The 24,825-nt window shown below is 47.4% G+C and overlaps 2 protein-coding genes across 4 annotated transcripts in view; one reads left to right on the forward strand and one right to left on the reverse strand.

Moving 5' to 3' along the window:
- The window catches only part of radx (RPA1 related single stranded DNA binding protein), an 18,776-nt gene extending 7,424 nt beyond the window's left edge, over positions 1-11,352 (forward strand). The window contains exons 14-16 of the mRNA XM_061802465.1: positions 911-1,078; positions 1,151-1,239; positions 11,167-11,352. Of these exons, the coding sequence (XP_061658449.1) occupies positions 911-1,078; positions 1,151-1,239; positions 11,167-11,217 (308 nt within the window). The 3' untranslated portion in view covers positions 11,218-11,352. The remainder of the gene's footprint in view (positions 1-910; positions 1,079-1,150; positions 1,240-11,166) is intronic.
- npas2 (neuronal PAS domain protein 2) overlaps positions 2,689-24,825 on the reverse strand; it is a 33,481-nt gene continuing 11,344 nt past the window's right edge. The window contains exons 2-23 of one of the 3 annotated variants that reach the window (XM_061802464.1): positions 17,976-18,131; positions 16,788-16,844; positions 16,052-16,206; positions 15,893-15,984; positions 15,619-15,708; positions 13,612-13,732; positions 12,920-13,033; positions 12,728-12,846; positions 12,242-12,324; positions 12,063-12,169; positions 11,742-11,889; positions 11,579-11,663; positions 11,385-11,511; positions 9,908-10,005; positions 9,685-9,774; positions 9,390-9,566; positions 7,748-7,957; positions 7,477-7,661; positions 6,883-6,978; positions 6,752-6,800; positions 6,590-6,667; positions 2,689-5,977 (exon numbers count right to left, since the gene is read on the reverse strand). In XM_061802464.1, the coding sequence (XP_061658448.1) occupies positions 5,771-5,977; positions 6,590-6,667; positions 6,752-6,800; positions 6,883-6,978; positions 7,477-7,661; positions 7,748-7,957; positions 9,390-9,566; positions 9,685-9,774; positions 9,908-10,005; positions 11,385-11,511; positions 11,579-11,663; positions 11,742-11,889; positions 12,063-12,169; positions 12,242-12,324; positions 12,728-12,846; positions 12,920-13,033; positions 13,612-13,732; positions 15,619-15,708; positions 15,893-15,984; positions 16,052-16,206; positions 16,788-16,844; positions 17,976-18,049 (2,562 nt within the window). In that variant the 5' untranslated portion in view covers positions 18,050-18,131 and the 3' untranslated portion in view covers positions 2,689-5,770. Of the gene's footprint in view, positions 5,978-6,589; positions 6,801-6,882; positions 6,979-7,476; positions 7,662-7,747; positions 7,958-9,389; positions 9,567-9,684; positions 9,775-9,907; positions 10,006-11,384; positions 11,512-11,578; positions 11,664-11,741; positions 11,890-12,062; positions 12,170-12,241; positions 12,325-12,727; positions 12,847-12,919; positions 13,034-13,611; positions 13,733-15,618; positions 15,709-15,892; positions 15,985-16,051; positions 16,207-16,787; positions 16,845-17,975; positions 18,132-24,825 lie in introns of all 3 variants that reach the window. The other 2 variants (XM_061802462.1, XM_061802463.1) reach the window with 2 other exon arrangements.

A 24,825-nucleotide genomic window follows, 5' to 3' on the forward strand; every position in this document is an offset into this window, starting at 1 on the left:
TTTAGTCCGGCACGCTTGAGTCATCAGTGAGTCACCAGGAAATGGAAGCTTTAATGAATGCGTCACATGCTTAAATTCTATTTTCATGTGTGCGTATCTTGAATTCGTAGCAAAGCAAAGGAAATGTATTTGTGCAGCGCGTTTCATACGCAATGTGCTTGACGTGATTTAAAGGGTTTTGAATACAAAGAGCTAAAACGGGATGAAAAGCAATGACCATGACAACAAAACGTATATAGTAAAAAACAATCCAAATAAAAGTACAATTAAAAACAGCGTACAGTGGAAGAAATATCACAATTCCTCACCTCTTATACCTCTCGTATTATTACTACTTCTACTACTACTACTACTACTACTACTACTACTACTGCTATGTGCGTTCCCAACAGAGGTGACGTCGACCCCAAGTGGCAATGTTTTTAAGTCCAGGTTGTAAAGTCATCCTTTTCTCATGCTTTATAGAGTTTTTCCAATTGTACGATTTCTTCCACTGTATGCTGTTTTTAATTGTACTTTTATTTGGATTGTTTTTTACGATATACATTTTGCTGTCATTTTTATTGTTTTGTGTGCAGCATAATAAATCGCCAAATGCCGCTTCACCATGTTTGCGTTGGACTCGGCCCTCCATTATTTCACCCGAGTCCTCGAGTTACTGGGTTTGGATTCTGTCAGCGTTTCTTTCATGTTTTCAGGACCCAAAGCCGTTTATCCTCATTTCCGGTCCACAAGCCGCGATTTTTTTTTCACGCGCTTTCAACACTGGGGTTTATCCGGCGGTAGCGTTCAACCGGGTGCGCTCTGTCGGTCGGGAACTACCGTAGTGATTTATAGACCGGTAGCAGAACTTTCCAATCTATTCTTGTCGGCTGCTCAGTCACGTCGATTTTTCAAATGTGTATGACAGGCATGAACAAGCAAACGGCTGTCGACGCAACCTTTTTACCCGTCGTACGTCCCGGAGAACAAAGAGCTGTCGGTCTTCCCCTGGGTCGCCATGACAACACCATGCTGTCTTGTCTCTCTTCTGGGTTCGTGTGCCCTCTCGGTGCCGAGGCATCACAGCGCAGACCCGGTAAAACTCACCCAGTGGCACCGTGACTGAGTTATTTAGCGCGGCGGTGACGTCTCATATTTTTTCTTCCAGAGGACATCGTGGCGACCGCCGGCGAGCTGGAGGATGCGCATTTGGTGTGCGTCTTGGACATTTGTCACCTTGGCGGAGAGGACGTGGAGGTACTGATTAGCAAAGTGTATAAAGTGACTTAAGTTTCAGTTGCGTCGCCATTTAGAAGAAGTTCCAAGGGGACCTATTTTCGCTGACATTATTCATGGCTTATGTTAAGATAACGGCGATTTATCACGTCTTGAAGAAAGCACTTGATGGACTGGGTTACTTTCAAAATGTCCTTCTGCCTGGTCAACGCTGAATTGAGATGACGCTCATTCTGGTTTTGCTTAGGACTCACAGGATAAAACCCATCTGGACATAGTATATACAAGCAAGCCTCCATTAGCCTTATTTGGCAACCGGCATTCATATTTACGTTGAGCAGACACTGAGCAGCAAGCAGCCTTTATGAGTGAGAAAGTTGTGTTCAGGCACGCTGCGTAAATGGGAGTGAAACTTCATACTGGTCATTGTAAAAATTGATTACTAAAAAAAATTACTCGTATCAGAATGATTTAGTGAAAACTGTGCAATCACATCGTCATATAGAATTTATTATTGGAACATAAAGATCGATAAAACCAAGTACAGCGGTACCTCTACTTATGAAAACCTTCAGGTTACGAAAAGCCTCCCTGGGAAATTTTGGTCTCTAGTTATGTAAGAAATTCAGGATACAAAGGGGAAAAAAATGCCTCTGGATTCCACCGAATGTAAACATCCTGTCGTGTATCTGGGTTTGAAATCGACGTGACAGAGCTGGCCTCTTGTTGGCCACGCACGCTTCTCTTTGCATCCTTGCCCAACGCCAAAAATTACATGAACATCATTTTTTGGATTATTCTTTACCTTATGTACACTGAATGCTTATCTTTGTCGGTGGCTGGCTTGGAACGGATGTAAATTGCGTTCCCACTTACGAAAGATTCAAGTTATCAACCGACTTCCGGAAGGGATTAATTTTGTAAGTAGAGGTACTGGCGTATGTGCTTTGTTGATGTTGTCAGCCTGAGCTGCGAGGAGTGAAGACTTAGGAATGTCCTTTCATTATTGTTCCTATCGTACTGTCTTGGGTGTTTTTTTTTTTTTTTTTTTTTGTACATTAAGGAGAACAGGTCCCGTTTCTTTTTTTTAATTCAAAAAAAAAAAAAAAAAAGACAATTCCTAAAATGTTGTTGTTGTTGTTGTTGTTGTTGTTGCTCCGATCGTCGGTTGCAAACTGCAACCGGCGACATGCATGCACTGCAACGACGAAAATCATTTTTTGCATGGGGAAAATAAAATAGCTGAGCTAGTTCATTTTTGGAACATTGAAGTGAGGTCAAAATCTGTCGGGAAGCCGCACACACACGATAGAATGCAAATCTTCAACGTGATATTTAATGTAAAAAAGGGTTCATTTATGTATCTCCTGATGTTGACAAAGTTCCGTTTGTTTTCTGTTCATAATCACAACGCAAAGTGTATGTTTGAAAATATTTATTTCCAAATATTTCACAAGAACCAGGTCGATTTTTTAAATAGTTCAGTTTAGCATAATTAATTTCGAGATATTTTAGGCTGTAAACTGAATTTGCTATCTTTCAAACAATACTTTTTAAAGCTTATTTCAAGGGTTAACACAAGGGAAGAAAAATACAAGCAAGTGTGCAACACCAACACGACAGCCTCAGCGCCACCAGTAAGACACTTCATCACCATGTTACAAAATTAACTTTAATTTTAAAATCATGTAACATACACATGTATTCTATTAGACATAGAAAATAAACCATATTATCTATGTTGTTTTTTTTTTTTTTTGTACATTCTAATATACATACAATATATGCACTGAAAACGGCGGCAATGGCCGCCTAGCACGTTAGCGTTCCTCAGCTTTTGGCCTTCATTTTGTCACATACAAACGGAAAGCGTCACTCGAAAAACGCTTCATGGGAAAAAAAAAAAGTCCGTGAAGCTGGGGAAGGAGGGAAAAGGGGTGGGGGGGGGGTGGGCATATTTTGAACCCGTACCTATTCAGGCCAAATTTATACATCAATGGAGGGTTTCAAGATGTTGCCATCCGCACATCGGGTGGAGGACGATGATTTTTGTCTTTCTGATTCACGCAAAGCAAATGAGATTTGGATCCGGACGTCCACGTGTGCAGAACCCGCCGGCTGGGTTTAGTGTCCAAACTCGCCGTCCTCTGCTTCCTCATCGTGGAGAAATGGCATTAATATTATTCAATAGCGTGGCACGGTTTAGCTTCAGAAAGTGACGAGTCGACTAACATCACAACAAAAATGTATGGATTCAATTCATCTGGTGAATTTAAAGTTGGTTTGTGTGTGTGTGTGTGGGTGGGTGGTGGGGGGGGACAAAACAAAAGGAAAAAAAAATGAGGCTGCGCCACATTCCAAAGTATCGAAAGTGTAATCGTCGTGAGCGGAATAATTGTTGTGTTCTCTGCCTGAAGGAATGTCGGGTGAACTAAAAAGAAAAAATCTCATTTACACCGGCGTAATATACATATTTATACACATCTGCAGGGAAACCTTGTAAATATACAGCATAAACAAACAATCTCAAATGGGACATTGCACGTTGTCAAAGAGGAGCTACTGGGCCCCTTTTATTCATCTGTGGAGCGAAACGTAACTTTCAGGTCTGTGTTGTCGGCAAATTGAAATCGTTTGATTTTGGATGAAAAATCGACAGGCAATTGAGCGTGCTGCAAGTTAGGAAGTTTCCTTCAGGTTTTTCATATCTGCAGCTTCTTGAAATACTTTGAGGCGCCAACATTGTGCCAGATGCATATATTTTTGTGCATTAACTTGTGACTAATTAATGACAGCGGCACAGTATATGACTTGGTCCAAATTCGGGAGTTGTGGAAAAGATTGTCCCGGGGGATTCCTTTCAACGGGATGTTTTACTGTCGTTTAATTTTGGGTTTTAGGAATCAGTAAATGTGCTTTTTCTGCGACGTTTAGCTTAGCAACCGTTCAGTTGTGGAACTCTCAATCAGTTGTAAATAGTAGTCCTATCATTGACATGAAATAAACAAAATCTTGTTTGATGCCGCTGTGACATTTTCCAGTTAAATTGCGGCCAGAATTCAGCCCGACTTTTCCCAACTGGCAAGTTTATCGGAATTTGGCATTCGCTCGTGTAACCCTGACGTACGCACACACACAGATATCGGTAAACAAGTACACGACATTTAATGTCCATCCATCCATCCATTTTCAAACGCGCACGTCCTCCTTTGCTCTCAGCTGATTTTGGGCGAGGCGCGGCGCACGGCCCGGAGTGGTCGCAGGCGACTGATTGACAGACAAGCAGGCATTCGCGCTCATATTCACATCTATAAATAATTGAGTCTTCATTGAACTACCATATATGTACAAAGAAGTAATACAGCATGATTATCTTTGTGAAGGCACACCTTTTGTAGTACTTTTTAAACTAGAGTGGAAAGACAATTCCCAAACATCTGCTTGTATATTTTCTATAATTATGAAACGTCAGAGCTCGGCTTCAAGGTATAAGTCTACACGTCACGTTGCAGCATATATTTCATAACCACTTCAAGTGAAGAAGTAGATGTTTTTATACCAAACGTGGACGTGCTAATCTCTTAAAATTGGTGGCTTTTATGAATTCAATGCAGTGAAGCAGTGGGGGTAAGACTTTAAGACCAGTGGTGAAATGAATCACAATCTCAACATATACGTCTGCTTTCGTTTTGCGCATGTCAGTTGATTTACAATAAAAGGTATTCCTCAAATAAATTATGTAAAAGAAAAAAAAAAAACCAATAATAATAATGCTAATATCATTGCTACTAATGTCCTAACTGATTGTTTTTTTTGGGGCAAGTTAAGGTTTCAAAAGGCATCCGATATTTAATCTCCAATAGAAATCTAAAAGTATATTATTTTCAATCTAATGTGGGAAAAGTCTACAAATGACGTTGAATGAAAATAAAACTCTGTATTCCAAACGGACCTGAGCAGGATCTTTAAAGCCGCGGTGAGACGTAACATCGGAACGGCACCATGGTACGAGTAGCATGGCTAAAAGGCACATTGGACCGGCGCTGTGGCCGGGCTCTCGGTGCAAGTGTCTCGTCAAGGAAGCCCTTCTTTGTTCCGATAAATCCTAGAGTGGCCTTTTTACTGGGCTTTGACATCAGACTCTTGGAAATGGAAACTCAAAAGTGATTTGTTGGCGGGAAAATAATAAGCTCACTGTCAAGCCGCTGATTCCAGGGAGCATTTAATATTCAATTGATAGGCAAAAATAAATACACTATCCTACTCTCCGGGGGGGGGGGGGGGGGGGGTGGCGCCAAAAGTGCAAAGAGCCACTCGCCAAACGGAAGCGGCGGTAAATCCACTTCCTGCGCGCGTCGTAGGCTGGCGCTGAAAGGCCCCGCCCCTCATCGTCACATTCCTCAGGTCCGCGCGCCGTCCCCGTTTTTATTCCGGCGCTTCCCCGCGGGGCGAGCGGCGGCTCGGCGTCAAAGTGTTCGGGCCGCTCCGGCCGGTTTTCCCACCTCCGAGCCGAGTTTGACTCAACGGCGACGAGCCGCCGCAGAGCTCGGCGCTACCGCGTTAGCATGTTCCGAAAGTCCGACGCGTTGGCAGTCTGGTTTTGGGAATGTTGGTATTGTCTTTGTTGCGGTTGAGTTTGTGGCGTCAGCTGCTGCTGCTGCTGCTGCTGCTGGATGTATCCCACAGTGCCTTGCTGTGGAATGTTGGCGGCGTGTAAGAATGTCGGAGTCGATCCGCTGTGCACAAGTCCTTGAGTCATCTGCAAAAAATTACAATTATAAATTCGCTCAGGTCGGCAGGCAAAGACGTAACGCGCCTTTTGAATAACTGACGCGGTGTATCAACGCCAAAGAACGTTAGTACGTTGAAGTGGATTTGTAACGCGCGTGTTGCCGAAAATACGCACCGGAGGTGACGGTTAGGAAGATTGAAATGATGGCAAATGTTGCCTTTCCTGATCGCTAATATGAATCATTTCAAAGATTGAGATGTTTCTAGACACTGCTGGTGTTTGTCGGACCAAGTGTTGGTTCGCAACGACGAGAGTTCCGAATACTGCGCACATGCCAGGCACTTCGTGAACCGCAAGCTCATTCAAATCTGCCTTCAGAAGCATCGTCGTGACACCGTCGAAAACGATATCATTTTAGTATGGCTACACTGCATCATACTTTGAAGTATTGCAAACCAGGTAACAAAATATGAAAAACACCTCAATGGAAACCGCCGAAGCCGAAATATTGACCGCTACGGCCGGTCTGCGTAGTTGGCACGTTATCTCCTTAACTGGCTGCCGGCGCGCCATCGACAGGGCGACGCGAGCGCCGCCGTGATCAGATCAATAAGCGTCCGAGGTGGCCGACGGTGGCACCTGAAAGAACTGCTGCGGCTGTTGCAGCTGCAGGGAGTGCTGGGAGGCCTGAGGCTGAGCCTGGTAGCTTTGCTGCGACTGGTGGGAGATGAAGCTGTTGTGCGGGATCATGATGGGCGACGTGAACACCTGAGAGGGCACGAGCACGGCGTTGCAGTTGACCTGCTGCATGGGGAACGAGGGCCCGATGATCTGCTGTTCCAACGTGTATCTGGAGACCAGGAGCAGTCAAAGGGGTCAGACGCGAGGAAGGGGGTCGGGATCGCCAGCGGAGACCCGGGAAAAGCGCTCACATGCTCTGCGGAATGCCCACGTTGCACTGCTGCGAGGGCTGCGTGGACCCGCTGCTCGTGGGGACAAGGGTCTGGATCGGCTGGTTCAGGAGCATCCTGTAGGATGGAATCACACTTTTCTGTTGTCTGCTGAGGTTTGCAGCCCTAAAAACATCTTCCGTCTCCCACGGAAAGAAAATCACCCGGAAGCGCAAAGCAAAGATCTAACATCTAAACCCGGGTGCCGGCACGTGAGGGCCGGAGACTTAACGGACAATTGCGAGGTGTGAGCGGTGCTTGTTTTTTATATCGATCACGTAGCACATGGCATTTGAACCCTTTCTTAGATTTCTGCATGGTTTGCCTCGTGAATGTCAAAAATCTGAATCAATACTGATTGGCACCAGGTACGAAAGTAGACCTGATATGATACAGTAGCGTGGGCAGCCGTAGCCGCAATCTACGGCTTCGAGACGGTGAAATGGAGAGGAAGCTGTTGAGGTGGACCGGGTTGGATAGGATTACAAAGAGCGACAGCCACAAGTTTGATGCGCCACTCTACTCTTGGCACTTTTGATGGAGCGTTTGTGTTTGTGGACACGTGACGCGACTCACCGGAGTTGTCCGTCCTGGCTGAAGTCGTTCTCGGCGTGTCTTTGGTTTGTGTCGTGCAGAGGCCTCGTGTTGGTTTGAGAGAACATCATGGGGTTGCTGTAGAAGGGCATGGTCAGACTGGTGTTGGTCTGCACGGGCAAGCTCACCGACTCCACCTGGCCACACCGAGAGATCCTCTGCGGGACCTTTTTGAAAATTGTGAGGAAAAAAAATCTGCAGTAGCAGCCTTGAAAATACTGAAACAGGAATTGATGGTCGTCGTCGGGCGTACCTGTGTGGAGGGAGAGCCGTTGTCCCTCAGAAGCGAGCGAGGGGACGAGCCGTGGGCCCCGCGGGACGGCGCTTTCGGGTGGCCCGAGAGCTGCCTGATGACCCCCGATGGGCTCTGTGAGGCGGGCCTGCCCGGGCCCTGCTGCTGAGCCTGCTGAGCCTGCTGCGGCGGCTGGCCGAATTCTTTGCGGAGAGGCTGTTGCAGCAACATCTGAAACACCCAAGGGGAAAATGTACATCTTCACTTCGAGAATGTTTTCCTAACGTGAGTCATAAGGAACTGAATCAGTTTTACACAAATGTTGCTCTATTTGGGTCATCCCGTTTGCAATGCCGCCTCTTGGTGGGGCCATTTCCACGGTAGCTTCACTGCATGACTCATTCACCCCAATAACCTCAGCATTAGGTCCAATGAGAGCTAACACGGGAGATTCATCACAACTCCACCTTTGTAAAGATGATACTTTGTTTAATAATCACCAGTTTATTACTGCGCTTTTGGTTTCCATTCCAATTTCCCGTCCCAAGTTCAAAATATTAGACAGTCCAATTCCATCGAAGTTGGAATGACAAAAAAAAAGAAAAAAAATTAGAATCCATGATTTGCAAATCAATTTTCAACCCCATATGCAATTGAAAGCTACTGTACGTCCAGACTGATGAAGGCTATTATTTTCTCTCATTTTGAATATGATGCCTGCAACACATTCCATAAAAGATGGGACAGGGGCGACAAAAGACTGGGAATGGTGAGGAATGCTCCAGAAAACAACTTTTTGTACATTCCACAGGTGAACGGGTTCATGTCAAGTGGGCGAGTGTCATGATTGGGTATGAAAGGAGCAACCCTGAAAGGCTCACTCGTTCACAAAGGACGACGCCGCGAGGTCTGCCACTTGGTGAACAACGGCGTGAGCAAACAGTCCAATGATTTAAGAACGTTTCTCAATGTGCAATTGCAAAGAAGTGGGAAATTTTACACTACTTCACTCCTTTGTATTATTTCGAGGCCCCGTAGCTCGGTGGTTAGAGCGTTGGTTTGGTAAACCAGCGGCCGTGGGTTCGTATCCCACTGAGAGGGGTTGCGTCAGGAAGGGCATCCGGTGTGAAAACTGTGGCTGTGGCGACCCCTAACGGGACAAGCCGAAAGAAGATTACACTCCCTTGGAAAGATTCAGAGAATCTGGAGACGTTTGCACATGAGCAACAAGGCAGAGAACCAACGGTTAATGCCTGTGATCGTCAGAAACACTTCAGAAAAGCACAGTGAGATCACAAAGTTGATCATTGCTTCTACAAACGCGATCCGCAACACCTAGAAATGCCGCCGGCCGGCTTCTTGGGCCTGAACTCGTCTGAGATGGAATGAGGCAAAGTGGAGAAGTCGACGCTACGTTTCAAATAGTTTGGGGAAATAATGGACATGACCATCCGGATTGTATCAGCGAAGAGTTCCAAAGCCAGCCTCTGTGAGCGCGTTAATGCCCATAGCTGTGAAGGCGCCATTTGTGCATACGCGCCGCCATCCAAGCGACATCTTTTTCAGGGATGTCTTTGCTTATTTCACCAAGATGACGCAAAGTCACAACAGTAAGGTTTGGTGTTCGTGATTGACGTGGCCTCGGCAGGAGTCGCTCGGTTACCTGCAGATTAGCCAGGTGAAGCTTCTCCTTGATGTCGTGGAGCTCCTGCTGCTGCGTCTTGATGTCGGCCTGCAGGATGCGCGTCCTCTCCTCCAGTTGCTCCTTCAGCTGGTTCATGACACCCAGTTGAGGCTGCTGGAGCTGAAACAAGGACGACTGCTGCTGGGTTTGCTGCGGCTGAGAACGCAGAACAGAAGAAACAAAGCCGTGCACTGAATCCCGTAACCTGGAGGCGACGTACACAAACCGAGACATCGCAAACAAAAGAGAGGAAGGGAAGTCTCTCCACACTAACCGTGGCTGTGTTCTTGCTGCATGGAGGAGGAGAAAGGGGGAGGCTCATTTGGGGCACCACGTCAAAGGAATTTTGTCTTTGGGTCGAATTCTACAAGGCGAAAAGGATACAAATTGGATCGTTTTGACCATTCCGAACATCAGGTTGACTAGCTAGTCGTTTCCCCACTAACTTCTCTCTTCCTTTTTTTAAAAAAAATGTGATAAATTATCTCCAAACTGACCTTTGAACTCCCAACTTGGAGTCTGGCCGGCATCCTCTCGGTCCCAACGGACGCCGACTGCCACGACGGTGTGCACGTCTCCGGGTACGAGTTTGCTGCTGCGCGAGAGACAAAAAGTCGGACACGTTGCCACGAAAGGAACACGGCGTGTTGTCAAAACTCAGCGAAGGCTCCAGCCCACGTCGGCTTCGATTTTCACTCTTGAACGTTTGATTGGCTTTGAAACCGAAGCCGAATCCTCACCCGCTGTCCGCGCTATCAACATCTTGTACTTTGACATTTTTGTCTGTGTTCCACGTTGGCACTCGAGCCGAGAAGAACGCAAACTGGATTTCCTTCAATCCCGCTGAGTCACCAACTGTTTTTGCCTCGGATGCCAAACCCGCAGATCGTGACGCGAGCGACTTTTTGGTGGACCGACGCCAACCGCAAGATGAAAACGAGTTTCATTTCGCTGCCGCCGTGACTTGTTGGCTAACACGCAGACGAGGAAACACTTCAGTTCTTGCGAGGCTGCGACCTTTCACCCGCGAGGCCTAAAATAAGCAAGGTTTCATCGTAATGGTGACGTTATGCGTGGGGATTTGACCAAAGCGTGATGAAGTTTTAGGTTAGGGATCACGTGAGGCTGGCACCAAATATTTTGACAAACTGGTCTGTTTGGTCATTGAATGATCATGTCAAGAGTGCCACTTTTTTTTTTTTTTTTTTTTTTTTAATGTTACGATAATTACTGGGCAAGGGGAATCCCGACATCATCCCTCAAATCCCCCAAATATGGAGAGTGCCACGTTTCTTTTTGTCTGAACAGTATGTCAAGAGGCATCTAGAGAGATGATGTAAGACACAGCAGCATATTACTATTATTTTTTTTTTTTTTTTTTTATCTGGGGAGGGAGGAACGATTCCATTGTGACTCAAATGCCAAAAAGAGTCAGTTATGTCCTGTATTAAACGTGAAAAATGATGGGAGCATATTTCTTTGTTTGTCCGTGCAGACTTGGTTTGGTTGGGTGAATGATGATGTAAAAATGGACCAGACCATTTGTGATATACTTTTTTGGGGAGAGAATCAGCTTTACTCATGATGATCAGACAGTAGACGGCTGGAAAGCGTGTCTGCCTCACAGTTCTGCGGTTCCGTGTTTGAATTTGAGCGTCCCCTGTGTGTTTTCTGAAGGCCATAACTTGGCCATAAGTGTAAACGGGAATGGTCCGTTCATCCTTTACAGTTTGGTCAGATTTGTCTTTCGATATAGGTGACTTGTGATCGGAGGATGACCTGTCCCGCATGCATTTTGCCGAGATGAGCTCCAGCTCACTCGCGTGCTGGAGAAAATGGACCCGACCGTATCGTATCCCAGTTTCCCAAGCCAGGCAGATGACGGATGCCCAAGTCACACGGGAGCAGCGTCTGGGCTTTTGCGGACTTGCTGTTGAATGAGTTGCCACTCTCTCGGGCAAAAAGATGACTCACATGCGGAGTCCGACAGCGCCGTGTGGGAGGACTTCCGAGAGCTGTGGGAGGATACCGAACAGGCGCCGCTTTTTCTGTCCCGTGGCGGGTCCAGTGTGGAGCACATGTCCAGGTACAGCTCTTGGGCCTGAAATGGTTGAAATTTGATCTTTCGGAGGAATCGCACTCGCACGGGCAAACGTCTGGACTTTTACCTTCACAGAGGAGGGAGCGATCTCGGGAGGGGACAGCTCCTCCAGGCCGAACGCTCGCCTCCTTTCGGCTCGGACTTCGGCGTAACTGAATCGCGAGAAGAAGATCGGCTTTAATTAGTCACGGAGCTCGTCCTTCTTGTGGGGAAAATGACAACGGACCGACCTGACAACGGTGTGAGTACACACGATGAATTCGGGTTTGGAATTCCACTGGTGATAAGTGATGTAGTAGTGCGTCCGCAACCAAATCCATTGCTGGCCCTTCGTCAGAAAGCGATAATGGCAGGATTTGCCCTTTCCGCACTGCATTACTGGCCGCGGAAATAAACACAGTCAAGACATCTGGCCTCTCTTTTTCCTCGTGACATCATACCAGTAAATTTGAATTCAAAGAAGAGGAAGATGAGAAAAAAACAAAACAAAGGACAACGTGCAAGGATTTCTGAATGAAAGCGGCCAGTCAAAAAGAAAAAGTGTTACTTACGTTGCTTGTGACATTGAGCTATAAGTTCCAAGTCATCCACATGATAGTAATCATAGCCAGATGTTCCGAGAACTTCAAAGGGTAAATAGCCAATGATTGGAGAAGCTCTGCAACAAATTAAAAAGAAAACGGTGAACGTGGAAAAACAACAACAACACACGCTAGCTGCTGACGTTTACCTGTGATCTAAAAACAGAAACTTCCATTCGAGGCTGTGCCTGGATGTGAATTCATCACAAGGATCATCTGCGTTACACAAATCCTGTAAATCCCCCCCAAAGAAGAAGAATCACAACGCAGCTCATTGGCTTCACAACAAGCAATGATTACTCAAGCGCGCCAGCACGCCTGGCTGAGGTCTACTATGAGAGGCTGTAAAGCCACACGTCGTGGAAGTGTCGCACGTTCTTATCAGCGACCTGAAACGGAGCTCGCAAAATGTCGGATATTTTCAAACTGTAAATGCGCAGCAGAACAAAGCGTCGACGGCCGTCGCAAAACCCACCAAAATGAAACGCTTTCACGTTTGATTTTAGAACGGGTCGGACGTCTTCATTGCGGCGACATTGGCACAGTCCCGAGACAAAATAAACTAGATCGACCGCAGGCATCCGCCGAAACCTCAGCGAAAGTCAACCGACACGTTTGTTGCGCTTTCGGCTCACCTTGAGGAACTGCGGCGTGACTAATCGCACAGTAGCGATGAGGCAGACCTGGTCCCCCGGTGACGACTGCAGGCTTCTCGGTAACGTCAGTTCGAGCCCGTCGCAGGAGGACGTAGGCACTGCGGGAAACGACGGCCCGTGCCGCTTAGTAAGTGCAATTTGGGTGCCTCGGTGCAGGCTTCGTGCGCTCACCGTTGTTGTGGAACTTGAAATCTCCGACAAACTTGACGTACTCGTATACGGGCGGTTCTTTTGGATCGATGTTCCCTCTGGCGAGGTGACAGCAAAATTCCACATGCGCCTCACCTGCCGAACGGCAATTTGTTAGCAGAAGAAAACAAATGTGCATTCCGTGCGTTTGCATGCACAGTTTCCGAAATCCAGCGCCAAGACGCTTCATTCTGATAACGGTCCGCTACCTACAGCAGAACTTTGACCGCATTGACTGCACGACATAAGGTAACAGTTAAGAAATATACGCCAAAGAAAATGCACCGTCCAAAAGGTTTTGTGCGAAAAAGACCACGCCGATCTGGAGCACCGTTTGATGTGACGCGCGGTTTTTGGCTTTAGCTACTCGCGCCGTTCCTTCTGTGAAAAAAGCGACGCAGGATTAAGGTCAGCGCTTTGAGCTTCGTTGCTGGGGGGATTACTTTGTTAACATAACAGTGATTAAAAGTCTAAACGATGATACTAAGCATGTGACTATTATTAGCTAAAGGGCTAATTATAGAAAGACAAATCAGCAATCCAATAAATTCCCGGCCCGGCCCGGCCCGGCCCCAATTCCGCAACCTGCCTTTTCTCCGCTGTTGTATTTTTAACCCGCCGTGTGACCTTCTTGAAGTGCGAGAGGGCAGACCGAGTGCGAAAGGGCGACTCACGGGCCAGGAAGTCAGCAGCGACGGGGTCGGTCAGCAGCAGATGAGATGACAGCAGCTTGTACACCTCCCCGTGTTCCCGCTCCGGGATGAAATTTAAGATGTTTTGGTCCACCATATCTGACTGGTGCAATAGGATGCATAATACACGACAACCATTAGTCTTCTGGAAAAGAAGGTCAAATATTCGCCGTACAGGAAGTGAGCAATGAATTGTATGCTTTGCCAGGCCTTCGCGCCACCCACACTTTTGTCTTTGGTCAGCCAAATGCACACTTGGCCATTGAAATTTTTTTTTTGTCTTTCAACGCGCGGGCAGCGTCATGAAGCTTCTGCGCCGTCCGTTCGCTTTTTGTCGCAATTGAAGGAGTCCGATACACCTGACGACTGGCGTTAGCGGTGACGTCTGCCCCGTAACGTGAACCATTCCCATCATTCTGATACGAGTTGTCATTGGTTCCGTCGGATTCCGAAAGACTTTATCTCACTTTTTAATCTGGCCTTCCTATTCTGGAGTATTGTTGTAAACCATCTGTTTATGTACATTCATGAAGGCATGACGCACCTACCTTCGTAACATTACTGACCTCTGTGTCGGTTTTCTTCACCAAGGAAAGACTTCTTTAACTTTCTTTATCTTTAAAGGGCCACTGTCATGAAACGCATGATTTTTAGCACGTTATTAATGAAAAAACGGCAGCCGACGTGGACGCATGCGTTTTTTTTTTTTTTCCCCACCACAAAATCGGATTTTGACATGAAAATGTCATGGCGCCATGACTTTTTGTAACTCCCGCCGACAGATTTGTTTTCGAGAAGAAGCAGGAAGTCACGTACGTGGCGGGACCGCCCTCAAGGGGACTTTTTGTAACTCCCGCCGACAGATTTGTTTTCGAGAAGAAGCAGGAAGTCACGTACGTGGCGGGACCGCCCTCAAGTGGACTCGATGGGTTTCTGTCAGTTTTCCCACCAGGAAGATCGCTCGTTGTCCCTTCATGTTAGCCAAAATGCCGGCTCGTCGCATTGCTGGACGTTGCTTAAACACTCGGGAGGACGGATTCACCCTCCAGAGGTCGGCAAAAGACCCGCTTCGTCGTGAAAATAGATTGCACGGGTGCAAACGACGGTAGCTTTGGGTTCCAAATGACAGGGAGGTGTGTATACAGCTACTAAATAGTTGGGGAGGGGCGTAATCCATAAATCAGGGTCGCTAAATGTGTCAACGTGTGCAGCAGTTGTTGAAGGACGGCCTCCGCAGGCCTTGTGGATCGCTACCGGCCTTGTCGGCCAGGGTGGCTCGATGCCGCGGAAGTGGGCGTTTATCCCTGCTCTGCGCAGGTAGACAAGGCGGGGAGGTGGTTTGGCCCTGATCTGCATGTCATCTAAATATGGCTTAAAAAAAAAAAAAGGGTAATATTGTCCCGGAGTCTTCACTCGATTGTGTGATGTTCTCTTCTTGGAAAAGAGCTTCCGTGTCTGAAGGGGCGTGTCCTACAGTAGGGGCCACCGCGTGTTCTGATTGGCGAATGTTCGGGGTGACGTCACGGACAGTAAACGCAGCCAATATGGCGACCACTCGGATGTCGAATGAGACTTCCGCGACTTTGCGTGTGGATGACGCGCTCTCTGCTCATTTATTTTTCCGTGCAGACGTTGAAGTGAATAATCTTAGATGTATTTTTCATTTCAATATCTATTTTAGAATGTTTATAGGGATGACGCGAGACTTTTAAAGTTGCCTTGTGTAAAAAAAAAAAAAAAAACAACTCCAAGCATCTCAGCGGCCTTATCTCAATCGATTAGGTTGAGTTTCCCTTCGTGACGACAAGAGTGAAGCCAATAAGCGGCTGCTGAAGTTTTGGCAAAGCGTGGCTCTGTTTTTTCAAGCAGTTACAAACAGGAGCAAGTTCACGACAACTCTTGACAACTCGTGAATTGTTGAAGTTCTTTTGGTGGGACACGGGTGGCAACTTTCACCTTTGCAAATTTTTTTTTTTTTTTTACGCTCACCGGCAAATGTCCAATCAGCGAAGACACGCTGTCCGACACGTAAATGATGTTTCCGTCCGGAGTTAACGCGAGCAAGAACCCATCTAGTGCCTGGAAGAAAGGAGAAAAAAAAAGAAGAGCAGTCGGAAAAGGCGTTTGCCGCCTTGTCGGTCGACGCACTGAATCCGAATCGGCTTTATTGGCCAAGTGTGTAAAAAGACACAAGGAAATTGTTCTCGGGCAGAAGAAAGAACAAGAAAGTAACAACCGTCGGGAGGGCAGGACGCCGGCTTACCTCAAGCATGAGCTGGGTGAACTCCTCGTCGCTGAGGAACGAAGGCTTCCAGTCTTGTCTCACGTCGCACGTTTCGTTGTGCGCGCTGATGTCTGCGGAGCCGACCAAGTTGACGGATGACTCGCCGAACGAACCGAGTGTCGCGGGCGCCGGTCCTACCTTTCTGCTTCTGCAAGAAGTCAATGGTCTTCTGCAGGATGGTGGACTTGTCCATCTTGCGAGGGTGGCCTTGGCCCTGCAGCATGGTGCACAGCTCCTTGATGAGCACGTTGAACTGGTCTCTCCTTTTCTTTTCGGATTTGTTCCGCGATGCCCTTTCAGAGACGACAACACTTGGGTCACTTTTCAGAAGTTTGGAGCGCACCCATTTCCTTGAAACGGCGCTGAAGAATAGCAATTCGTTACGTGATGGTACACTTCCAGATCAATGTTACATTCTACTGTAATTTATCGTCCATCTTGTGCTGAACCGAGGGCGGCAGCTGCAGCCTTTCAGAGGACATGAACTCAGTCTTGGCAGAGTGCTCGCTGTCGGGTGCCGACAAAAGATCGCACTCCCCAAAAACAGGCAAGATTTATTGGACGCTGCGCTGGTCCGTGTCCATGTGCCCTGAGATCGGCCGGCGACCAGTTCACGGCGTACCTCGCCCTCCTGCCCAATGAGAGTCGGGATAGGCTCCGCACTGCTTGCGACCCTCGTGACGATAAGCGGCTCCGAAAACAGTTGAAATGATTTGGCCGTTCTACTGGGCATTTTTTTTTCCAAGTACGGTTAACAGCCCTCAACGTTCTTTCATTCTTATTAGAAAGACGTTTTCAAAAGTCCGATTTCCAGGACGTCGTCGTCATCGTCATCATCATCAACATTTGCAAAGCGTGAAGATGTCTCGAGTACCTTTTTGCCCTGTCTTTCTCATCTTCGTCCAGCAAATCATCCATGCAGCTGCTGGAACTGGAAAGAGAGACTTTGGTTCACGATCCTCCAACAGTACACACGGCGCCTGAATCTTCTCAAAATGAAAAACCATTTTCTGTTACCTGGCAACAGCCCAGTTTATTTCTTTTACGATGAGCCAGCCTCTCACATTAATTCATAAGCTGCGTGCTCATGTATACAATCTAACGCGGCAGGAGGTTTGTGTTTTTAAATTGACTGCGCCGGACGTATTCATGAGCCGCATTGAAGTTCCAGTTCATGTATAATCCACGCGTATCCCCTTGTAGCGCCGGAACGGCGTAACTGTGGCAATAAAGCTTAATTTAGCTTTTAATGAAATATGTTCTGTCTCCGCGAGCTCACGGCAGTCACTCAATATAGCTTTTGTTTACCCGGAGAACACGCACAGCGGTACGGCTCATCTTTTCACAACCCGTTCTGGAACGGTACCGTTTATTTTCTGTAAAAGTAGCAGAACGGGATCCAAGAAGAGAAACTGGATCATTGGGATCCATGCTTATAATGTGGGGCGAAGAATCGAATCGAAGAAGCGACTTTGTTTTTACAGCTTGCTCCCTTCATGCTAGCTAATAGTAGTTTTATTGCTGCAGAAAAATAAGAATCACAATCAACTTCCTCCACGATCGTTACAATCTGGTTTATGATTCACTTTTACTACAATTAAAAGGACATAAAGGGACAGTCTGAGAAAACCCGGAAAAGAATTTAGTCGACGGAATGAGATTGCACGGATATCGCCTTGAGATTGCTCAAAAGATTGTTAGCGTTATAACGTCTTCAGATCATTTAGGAAAGAACTCCAAACTCCTTTGTACGACAGTATCTTTATCGCATCTGCTAATGGGAGCACAATTTCAGATTATATCATCATAGAATAGATTACAGGTATCATGTTTTGCCGTAATCGATATACAACAAAACCTCAAAAGTCCATCAGAAAATGTTGACTGCCGATTAAATAGTTCTTACTAGCCATAGCTAATAATTGAACTCTGAATTCTTTGACTTCAGATGTTCCATTGACATGTTTGCAAATATTGAGAATTCTGCGGAACAGAACCAGAAGCACAATCAGCAGAATCTGACATAGACCACAAACGGAGAGAAAATCCTGGTCATACTGACTCCCAGTCTCTGCGGCTGGAAGGACAGGGACCCCCGAAGTCCGAAAGGTTGTCCATGGTCACGCTCTTTCCCATCCAGGCCTTTTCTGGTTTGTCATCCGTGCCGACCTCATCTGAGTGCGCCTTCACCCAAAACTGGCCTAACGGAGGCCAAATCCTGCAAAAGTCAAAAGAGCGCATCATCCATATTTTCTGTCGATTGTAACTTTCATTTTGCTGAAAAAAAAACCACTTTGGTTCATCGTCAGTAGTCTTAACGGGAACAAAGATTTGTACTTATATATTTTTCCCGCACAAGAGGAGCTCCCCTGACCTAGAAAAATGTCGGAAGCAGACACTTCATATGACGACCTCGAGAGAAAACCGCCGAACAATCAGTACGAGGCAGACGCCATTTTGAAGATAACCCGCCATTATTGATCACAAACGACTACGTGATGTGGCTTTTTGCTCATAATCCGTATTTGGATTTGCGCGTTACTCTGAAACGTATTAAAAAAAAAAAAAAACTCGTTAATGGCTATTTCCATCATTATTGATCTAAATGAGACCCTTGAAGTTTCCAATGATTAAATCGTCATCAAAAATGAAGGAAACCCAATAAGCAAAAAAAACCACAATGAAATCCCTCAGCGGTGTGCTAATCGCTCATCTAATTAAAAAAAAGGATTTGGATACGATGACACTTGTTCCAGTTTGTACGAAGTATTCCGAGCGAGAACAAAAAGGGAACTCCTCTGCATGGCGTTTGTGGGCCAGTGATCCAGTTTTGATCCGAGTTCCTCTCGGAACAATCACTCGATCCTACAAGAGAACCACCTCAAAATCCAAAGCGTGGCGCAATCGACCCCGCCACGCTGCTTGACTTTCACCGACCGTACGTTCTCGTGAAAATGAGCGTATATTGAACGATTACATCACTCCGTCCGAGGTAAATATCGTACACCAAGTACTCTTTTTACTGAAGTAAACCAACTGTAATTGTCACGTTCTTGGAATTTTCAAGCCAAACGAGTGCTAATGGGCGTCGCACTCTTACCCTCACGCTGATCCAGTGGTCGGCTTGTCTGCCCAAGAGCCAAGAGGTTCCGGGTTTGGATCTTGGCTCGGGCTAGGTCGTGCGGGGTTCCCGTGCTTTCCGTCGCATCGCAAATACGCGACATACACGTTGGGCTAATTCGTCGTTTATTTTCTTTGGTCAAGGTAAAGAGACCGTAGTCGGCATCACAGGCCGCCGCTCGCACGCGGCATCGACTCCTCGCGGTGGAAAGTGAAAGCCTTCATCCTGCAACTGTATTGAGGGCAAAACCACACCTTGCTAAGTTAAGGGCGGCATTTGGTTTACATGCGTGCCCTGAGCTGTTTAAAGGGTTCCACTTGCAGAATGAACCGCCGGCATAGTAAAGTTCCGAGTTCAAGAGCAAACAAGACGGTATGGAGCACGCCGGAACCGCTACTTTGGGTTTCGTTCTCACCTTCAACGGAAGAACGGCACCTTCTGCTGAAGGGATGCCTCACAGGCTTTGGGGTTTATTTGAAATGAAGAATATGTTCTCTTGCACCAAAATATTAGCACCAACCTCCCTAATGTTGCAGTTGTTGAGCAGATGACGCTTAGAATTCCGCCTGCTGTTGAGCAAGACGTTGAACACCAAATTGTTCCCGGCAGGCCTTGCGGCGCTTGGATGGCAGCAGCTGCCCTTGGGCCTATTAATCCGTGTGCGCCTGTAAAGCGTTAAGTAGGCGGAGCTCTTCGGCTAGTGACGCAGATAAGTTGGAGAAATTCCACTGAACGGATTTCAGGCCTCGCCACACAAAAATGTCTGGAATTTAGGAACGCATGTGGCACCACGGAGACAAGATTCCATCCCGAATAACGGAAAAAGTTGCAAAATGTCCACTTGAAACAAACCGAATCAAAGCTCCTTTCGATCTGGATTATTTCTCATGTCATGTTGTTATTTCTTGATGGTGAATTTGGGGTTTCAGTGAGCTCCAATGTATGCGCCGAGTCAATATAATAATGTGCATGCGTACATTTGTATTTTTCATCATCAATTGATTCATTTTCATGTTGTCAGTCGACCAGCGCGGCCCATTTTCCCTCAGTCGCTTCAGGGTGCAAATCCAGAATCCATTTTCCGCAATCAACAGTTATTCAGCTAATATTAAAATTGCTAGGACCGGCCCAGTATCAGGCTAATAATGGATTTTGTTGTTTTGTTTTTTTTTTTAACCCGTTTTGATGGGTTAATACTTGACCACGTGTTCACGTTATCTGGCCACGGCGGTGTAAGATCTCGTTCTTCAGGCAGGTCACGAACGGCGACCGCAGATCGTTCCGCGTTTGACGTTGTTGCGATGGTGGTCCACCAGTGAGGCGAAATGAAATTCCTTTTGGCGACACGGCGCACAAAATCCACTTGATCATCGCGAGCTTCGCGTTGTGATGAGACAAACTGGATGCCGCGGCGCAGACCCGGTCGGGCGTCCGCCTCCCAGTCAGTCAATAGGTTCACTCCGCACAGCAGATAAGAATAAACCCAGAGTGTTTACCTTATAAGGTCTAGCGCTGTTTAAACATGATGCCGACAGACAGATAAAAATCCTTCAACGGCCCGATCGAGGTGAAACACTCCTCAATCTTTGGAGCGTCGCGTCTGAACAAATCAGCACAATAAATCAAATCCAAACCGCGGAGGACATATTTCAAAAGTCTTACAATGGGTAGAAGTGGAGAACAGTGGACAGTCGCTAGCCATGAATGGATTGCAGTATTCCCCTATAACCATTTGCAGTGTATAAAAAAAAGCTGTTCGAATTGTCTAATGTGCATTAGACACCCTTGCGCAATCTCCCAAATAATCTCACATTTGAGTACGATGCTGAGCAATTTTTACAACGCTGAAAAGTTCGCCAATGTGCCCCACGAGCGCCCCGAGGCCGGACAAACCCGATTGAAACCGCCGACATATAGTAAACGTGCTCTCTAGAAAGTACGGCAGATTAAATCTGAAGGAAAAAAGAAAAAAAATGTATTTAGCACACCAAAGTGAAAGAAGTTGTTCGTCGGAGCGTGCCCAATCTCTCGCTTTGTACCGTTATGAATAGAGAACCTCCCCGGCAGAGGTAGCGCTAAGCGTCTCGGCTAATTAAAAACCTTTGATAACTGCAAGAATCAAATCGGAGGCAACACCAGAGGGTTGAAGTCGATTCAATATCGAAACAGGCCCTGAACTGGTCCCCAGGCAAACGCATTCACTGTCTCATTTGCATCCTATGTGCAATTCTACCCATCCATTTTCAACTGCTTTACCGGGTCGGGGTGCGGGGGAAGTAGCTTCAGCAGGGATACCCAGACTTCCCTTCCCCCAGCCACTTCTTGAAGCTCTTCCGGAGGGATCCCGAGGCGTTCCCGAGCCAGCCGAGAGACGGCGTCTCTCCGGCGTGTCCCGGGTCGTCCCCGGGGTCTCTTTACGGCGGGACGTGCCCGGAACGCCTCACCAGGGAGAGGTCCGGATCAGACGCCCCAGCCGCCTCATCTGGCTGCTCTCAATGCGGAGGAGCAGCGGCTTGACACCTAGCCCCCTCCCGGATGACCGGGCTAAAGGGAGAGCCCGGACACCCTGCGGAGGAAACTCATTTTGGCCGCTTGTATCGGGGATCTTGTTCTTTTGGTCACGACCCACAGCTCATGCCCATAAGTGAGGGTGGGAACGTAGATGGACTGGTAAATTGAGAGCCTGGCCTTTCGACTTCGCTCCCTCTTTACCACAATGGACCGAATTCATCTGTTTGTAAAAAGACAAACAATTGTTAGTAAGATTGTGTGGGCCTACAGTACCTAACAAAGGATGGGATGAGCGACGACTAAATGCTGCCTGCCGCTTCTTGATTTCTTACATCGAGTTGGAAGCTTTCACAGGCTCAACTCGAATTGAAACATCTGCGTGAAATCCCAGCAAAATCGCCCGCCAGCAGAGAACCGAGGTGCGGTCGCGCCTTTGGATTCGGTCACGGCGGGACGGCCAAAGGTCACGGCCGCTGACCCCCCGCGACTCGGCACCGCGCGAGCGCGAGATCGATCGATATGTCGGCCAATTGAAGGTCGGAGAGCAACCTGTGCGGATGAATGACGGCCAAACGCAGTCGGGAGGTTAGGTAACGTCGGCCCAACCCGAGACGGCCTGAAAAACCGTCTGAAGGTGGTTCGCTTTTGTTTTGTTTTTTTTCCACTGCTATTCATCATCCCGTTTTTTTTTTTTTTTTTGTGGTGTCGCAGTGACAAATCACACCTCTGCGCTTTGCCAAGCATGTCATCAGGTGGAAACCCAACAGAGGGGGCGGAACGGGTTATGTCAGCCGTCTAACCAGGACACCTCGTGTCACTCATCCGGCCATAATATTAGGCACCCTGCGGGCGTTTACGACCAAATTAAAAAAAATGTATATATGCAGTGAAATCGTGATAAACTCGCTCGCTGTACTTGGGGTGAAATCATTTCATGACTGTAGTTGACTTCATCCTATATTATATCATACTTTCTACCATCTAAATGAAGCGCATTTGATTTTTCTGCCGGTCGCTCGCATAGATTGGTGAACAAAATACATTATTATAAATCATCATTTTTGCACAAATCAAATGGAAATGGATCATTTCCGGCTGCACACCTGATCATCTCTACGACACTTGACGTGGCCCGGCTGTGTGCGCTCAATTGCTCTGAAAATGATTTATTTCATGAATCTATTCATACTATAGCCATGTCATTTTTATGTATTTGTATTTGTTGCAGAGGTGAGCCGTGAGACAGCACACCCCTAGAAAAAAAAATGTGTTTGGAATTGGAACTGTAGTTACGTAGAGAATAAAACATGTTCTGAAAATCAGCGAAAGTGATGATTTTTGCAGGGCTCCTTTGCCCGCTCTGGCTCCGTAAAAAGTGCAAATGTCAAGAAACGTGCGGCGGTGTCAATCAAGACCGAGACCTGCAAAATCCCGAACCAATGACACGATAGAAGTTGCGCGGAACTTTCCGAGCGAAGGGAAAAAGCCGCAAACGCGTGCGTACGTACCTTGCGGAAAGAGGAAAAGGCGACCGGTGCGCTCATGGTCTTTTGAAAGGGCGCAAATCCGAGGTTGCATAAGCGCGTCACGAGGCCAGCGGCGTCTGGCTTGGCGGTCTGTCATCCGCGAGGGCGAGAGAGAAGAAGCGAAAGTCCGCTCCGACGCCGGCGTCTGCTTCAGCGGGCCGCGCGGGCCGCCATCCCGTCGCTCACTCGGCGGCGGCGCAAGCGGGAGGGACGGAAAAGTAGGTCAGCTGCGAGCGAGCTGCGGTCGTCGCCGACTGTGGCGAGCGGGCTGGAGGCACCCGGAGGAGGGCGACGCTCGTAATCTCCAACACGTGCTTCCGTGCACAACGTCATTTGCGAAGGCTGCGCTACAATACTAGCCGCCCCCCCCCCCACCCCCAAATAAAAAAGAACGTCACAGCTGATCCGCAAATAAAGTTGTTGCAAGACAGCCGATTAGTCCGCCTGACCCCGACTGCAAAGCTTTTATTTGAACCGGAGACGAAAGACTGGAGGGGGGGAGCCCAGACTTGACACCCCCCCCCCCCCCCAGCAAAACAGAAACTCGACTCGTCTGTTGGACTTCACGTTTGCGTTTCGCCCCAAACGTGGCTCAACAGTACGCGTGATTAATTGCACGTGCACGGCGCTTTTGCTTCAATGCAAAACTTGACATGTCCGTAAACAAACACGATGCTGCTCAGCTTCTGGCAGGTCAGCGTTTTCAGTGCGTTAATCACATCGCGACCAAGTGGAACGTCGCTGTCTCTGTGGACCCCCCACCCACCGCCCTCCAACCGTCCCCTGACAGCAGACAAACGTTCCATCTCATCAGTGCAGCGCTGTTTTCTAGCACTAGCTTGCCTCGCCTGCTTACGATTAAAAAGCTTTCATCAATCAACCAATTCGGGCAAAAGCACATTTCTGGCCCCAGAACGACAAAAAGGAAATAACGTCTGTCGTGTGCGATGTGATTCGGGTTTGCAAAGTGTGGTTTGAGTACCAACAATGGTACGCTGGCTCCCTCTCGTGCTACGACTTAAATGATCAAAGTGTGCAACGGTGATTTAAACTTTTTAAGTTCAATACATTTGCATTTCATTTTGTGCTCTTTTAAAACATTGCTGGAGGTGTACTACATTTTAATGCATACGTTATAGACGTACAGTTTTTTGGGGGGTTGTTTTTTTTGTCCCCCCTGCATTTTATTCTAGCGTTAAACAGGCACGGTGACCCACCGGACAGCACATGTGCCTCACAGAACACTGAGGTTGTGAGTTCAAATCTCAACCCCACCTAATGGACATTTAGTGAAGTGCGCAACGTGTAATTATTTCTCTTTGTGTTTTGACTAAACCTCAACTGCAAATATCAAATCGACACGTCGTAGCCGTAATTGATCTCCATAATCTGTGGACGAGGAGATCTTATTTCACCGATTAAGATATTGTAACAGTCGCAACGCAAACAGAGCCGAGTTTGCTTTGTGCCTTGCTCGAGGGTTTTGCACGTTGTCCGAAAAGATTCCCATCCCCGATGACTTCACGTTTCAGCCTTTTCGCGCCAAGTGACGTCATCTCAGCTGACTCGCTCGCCGGAGCCGGATGAACGAGGTCGCAAAAACGCACCCGAAAAAAAATCTTTTTTCCCGCCAGTCAATTGGCTCGCTACTTCGTGCGTCGTGACAATTTGCGATTGTTGTGGACGTTGCCATTGACGGACGACATTGTGACTGAAAACGGGAATATGTCCACGCACCTCTGCTCAGATGCTCA

Source organism: Syngnathoides biaculeatus, chromosome 18, assembly GCF_019802595.1.
Source record: "Syngnathoides biaculeatus isolate LvHL_M chromosome 18, ASM1980259v1, whole genome shotgun sequence".
Lineage (NCBI taxonomy): Eukaryota > Metazoa > Chordata > Actinopteri > Syngnathiformes > Syngnathidae > Syngnathoides > Syngnathoides biaculeatus.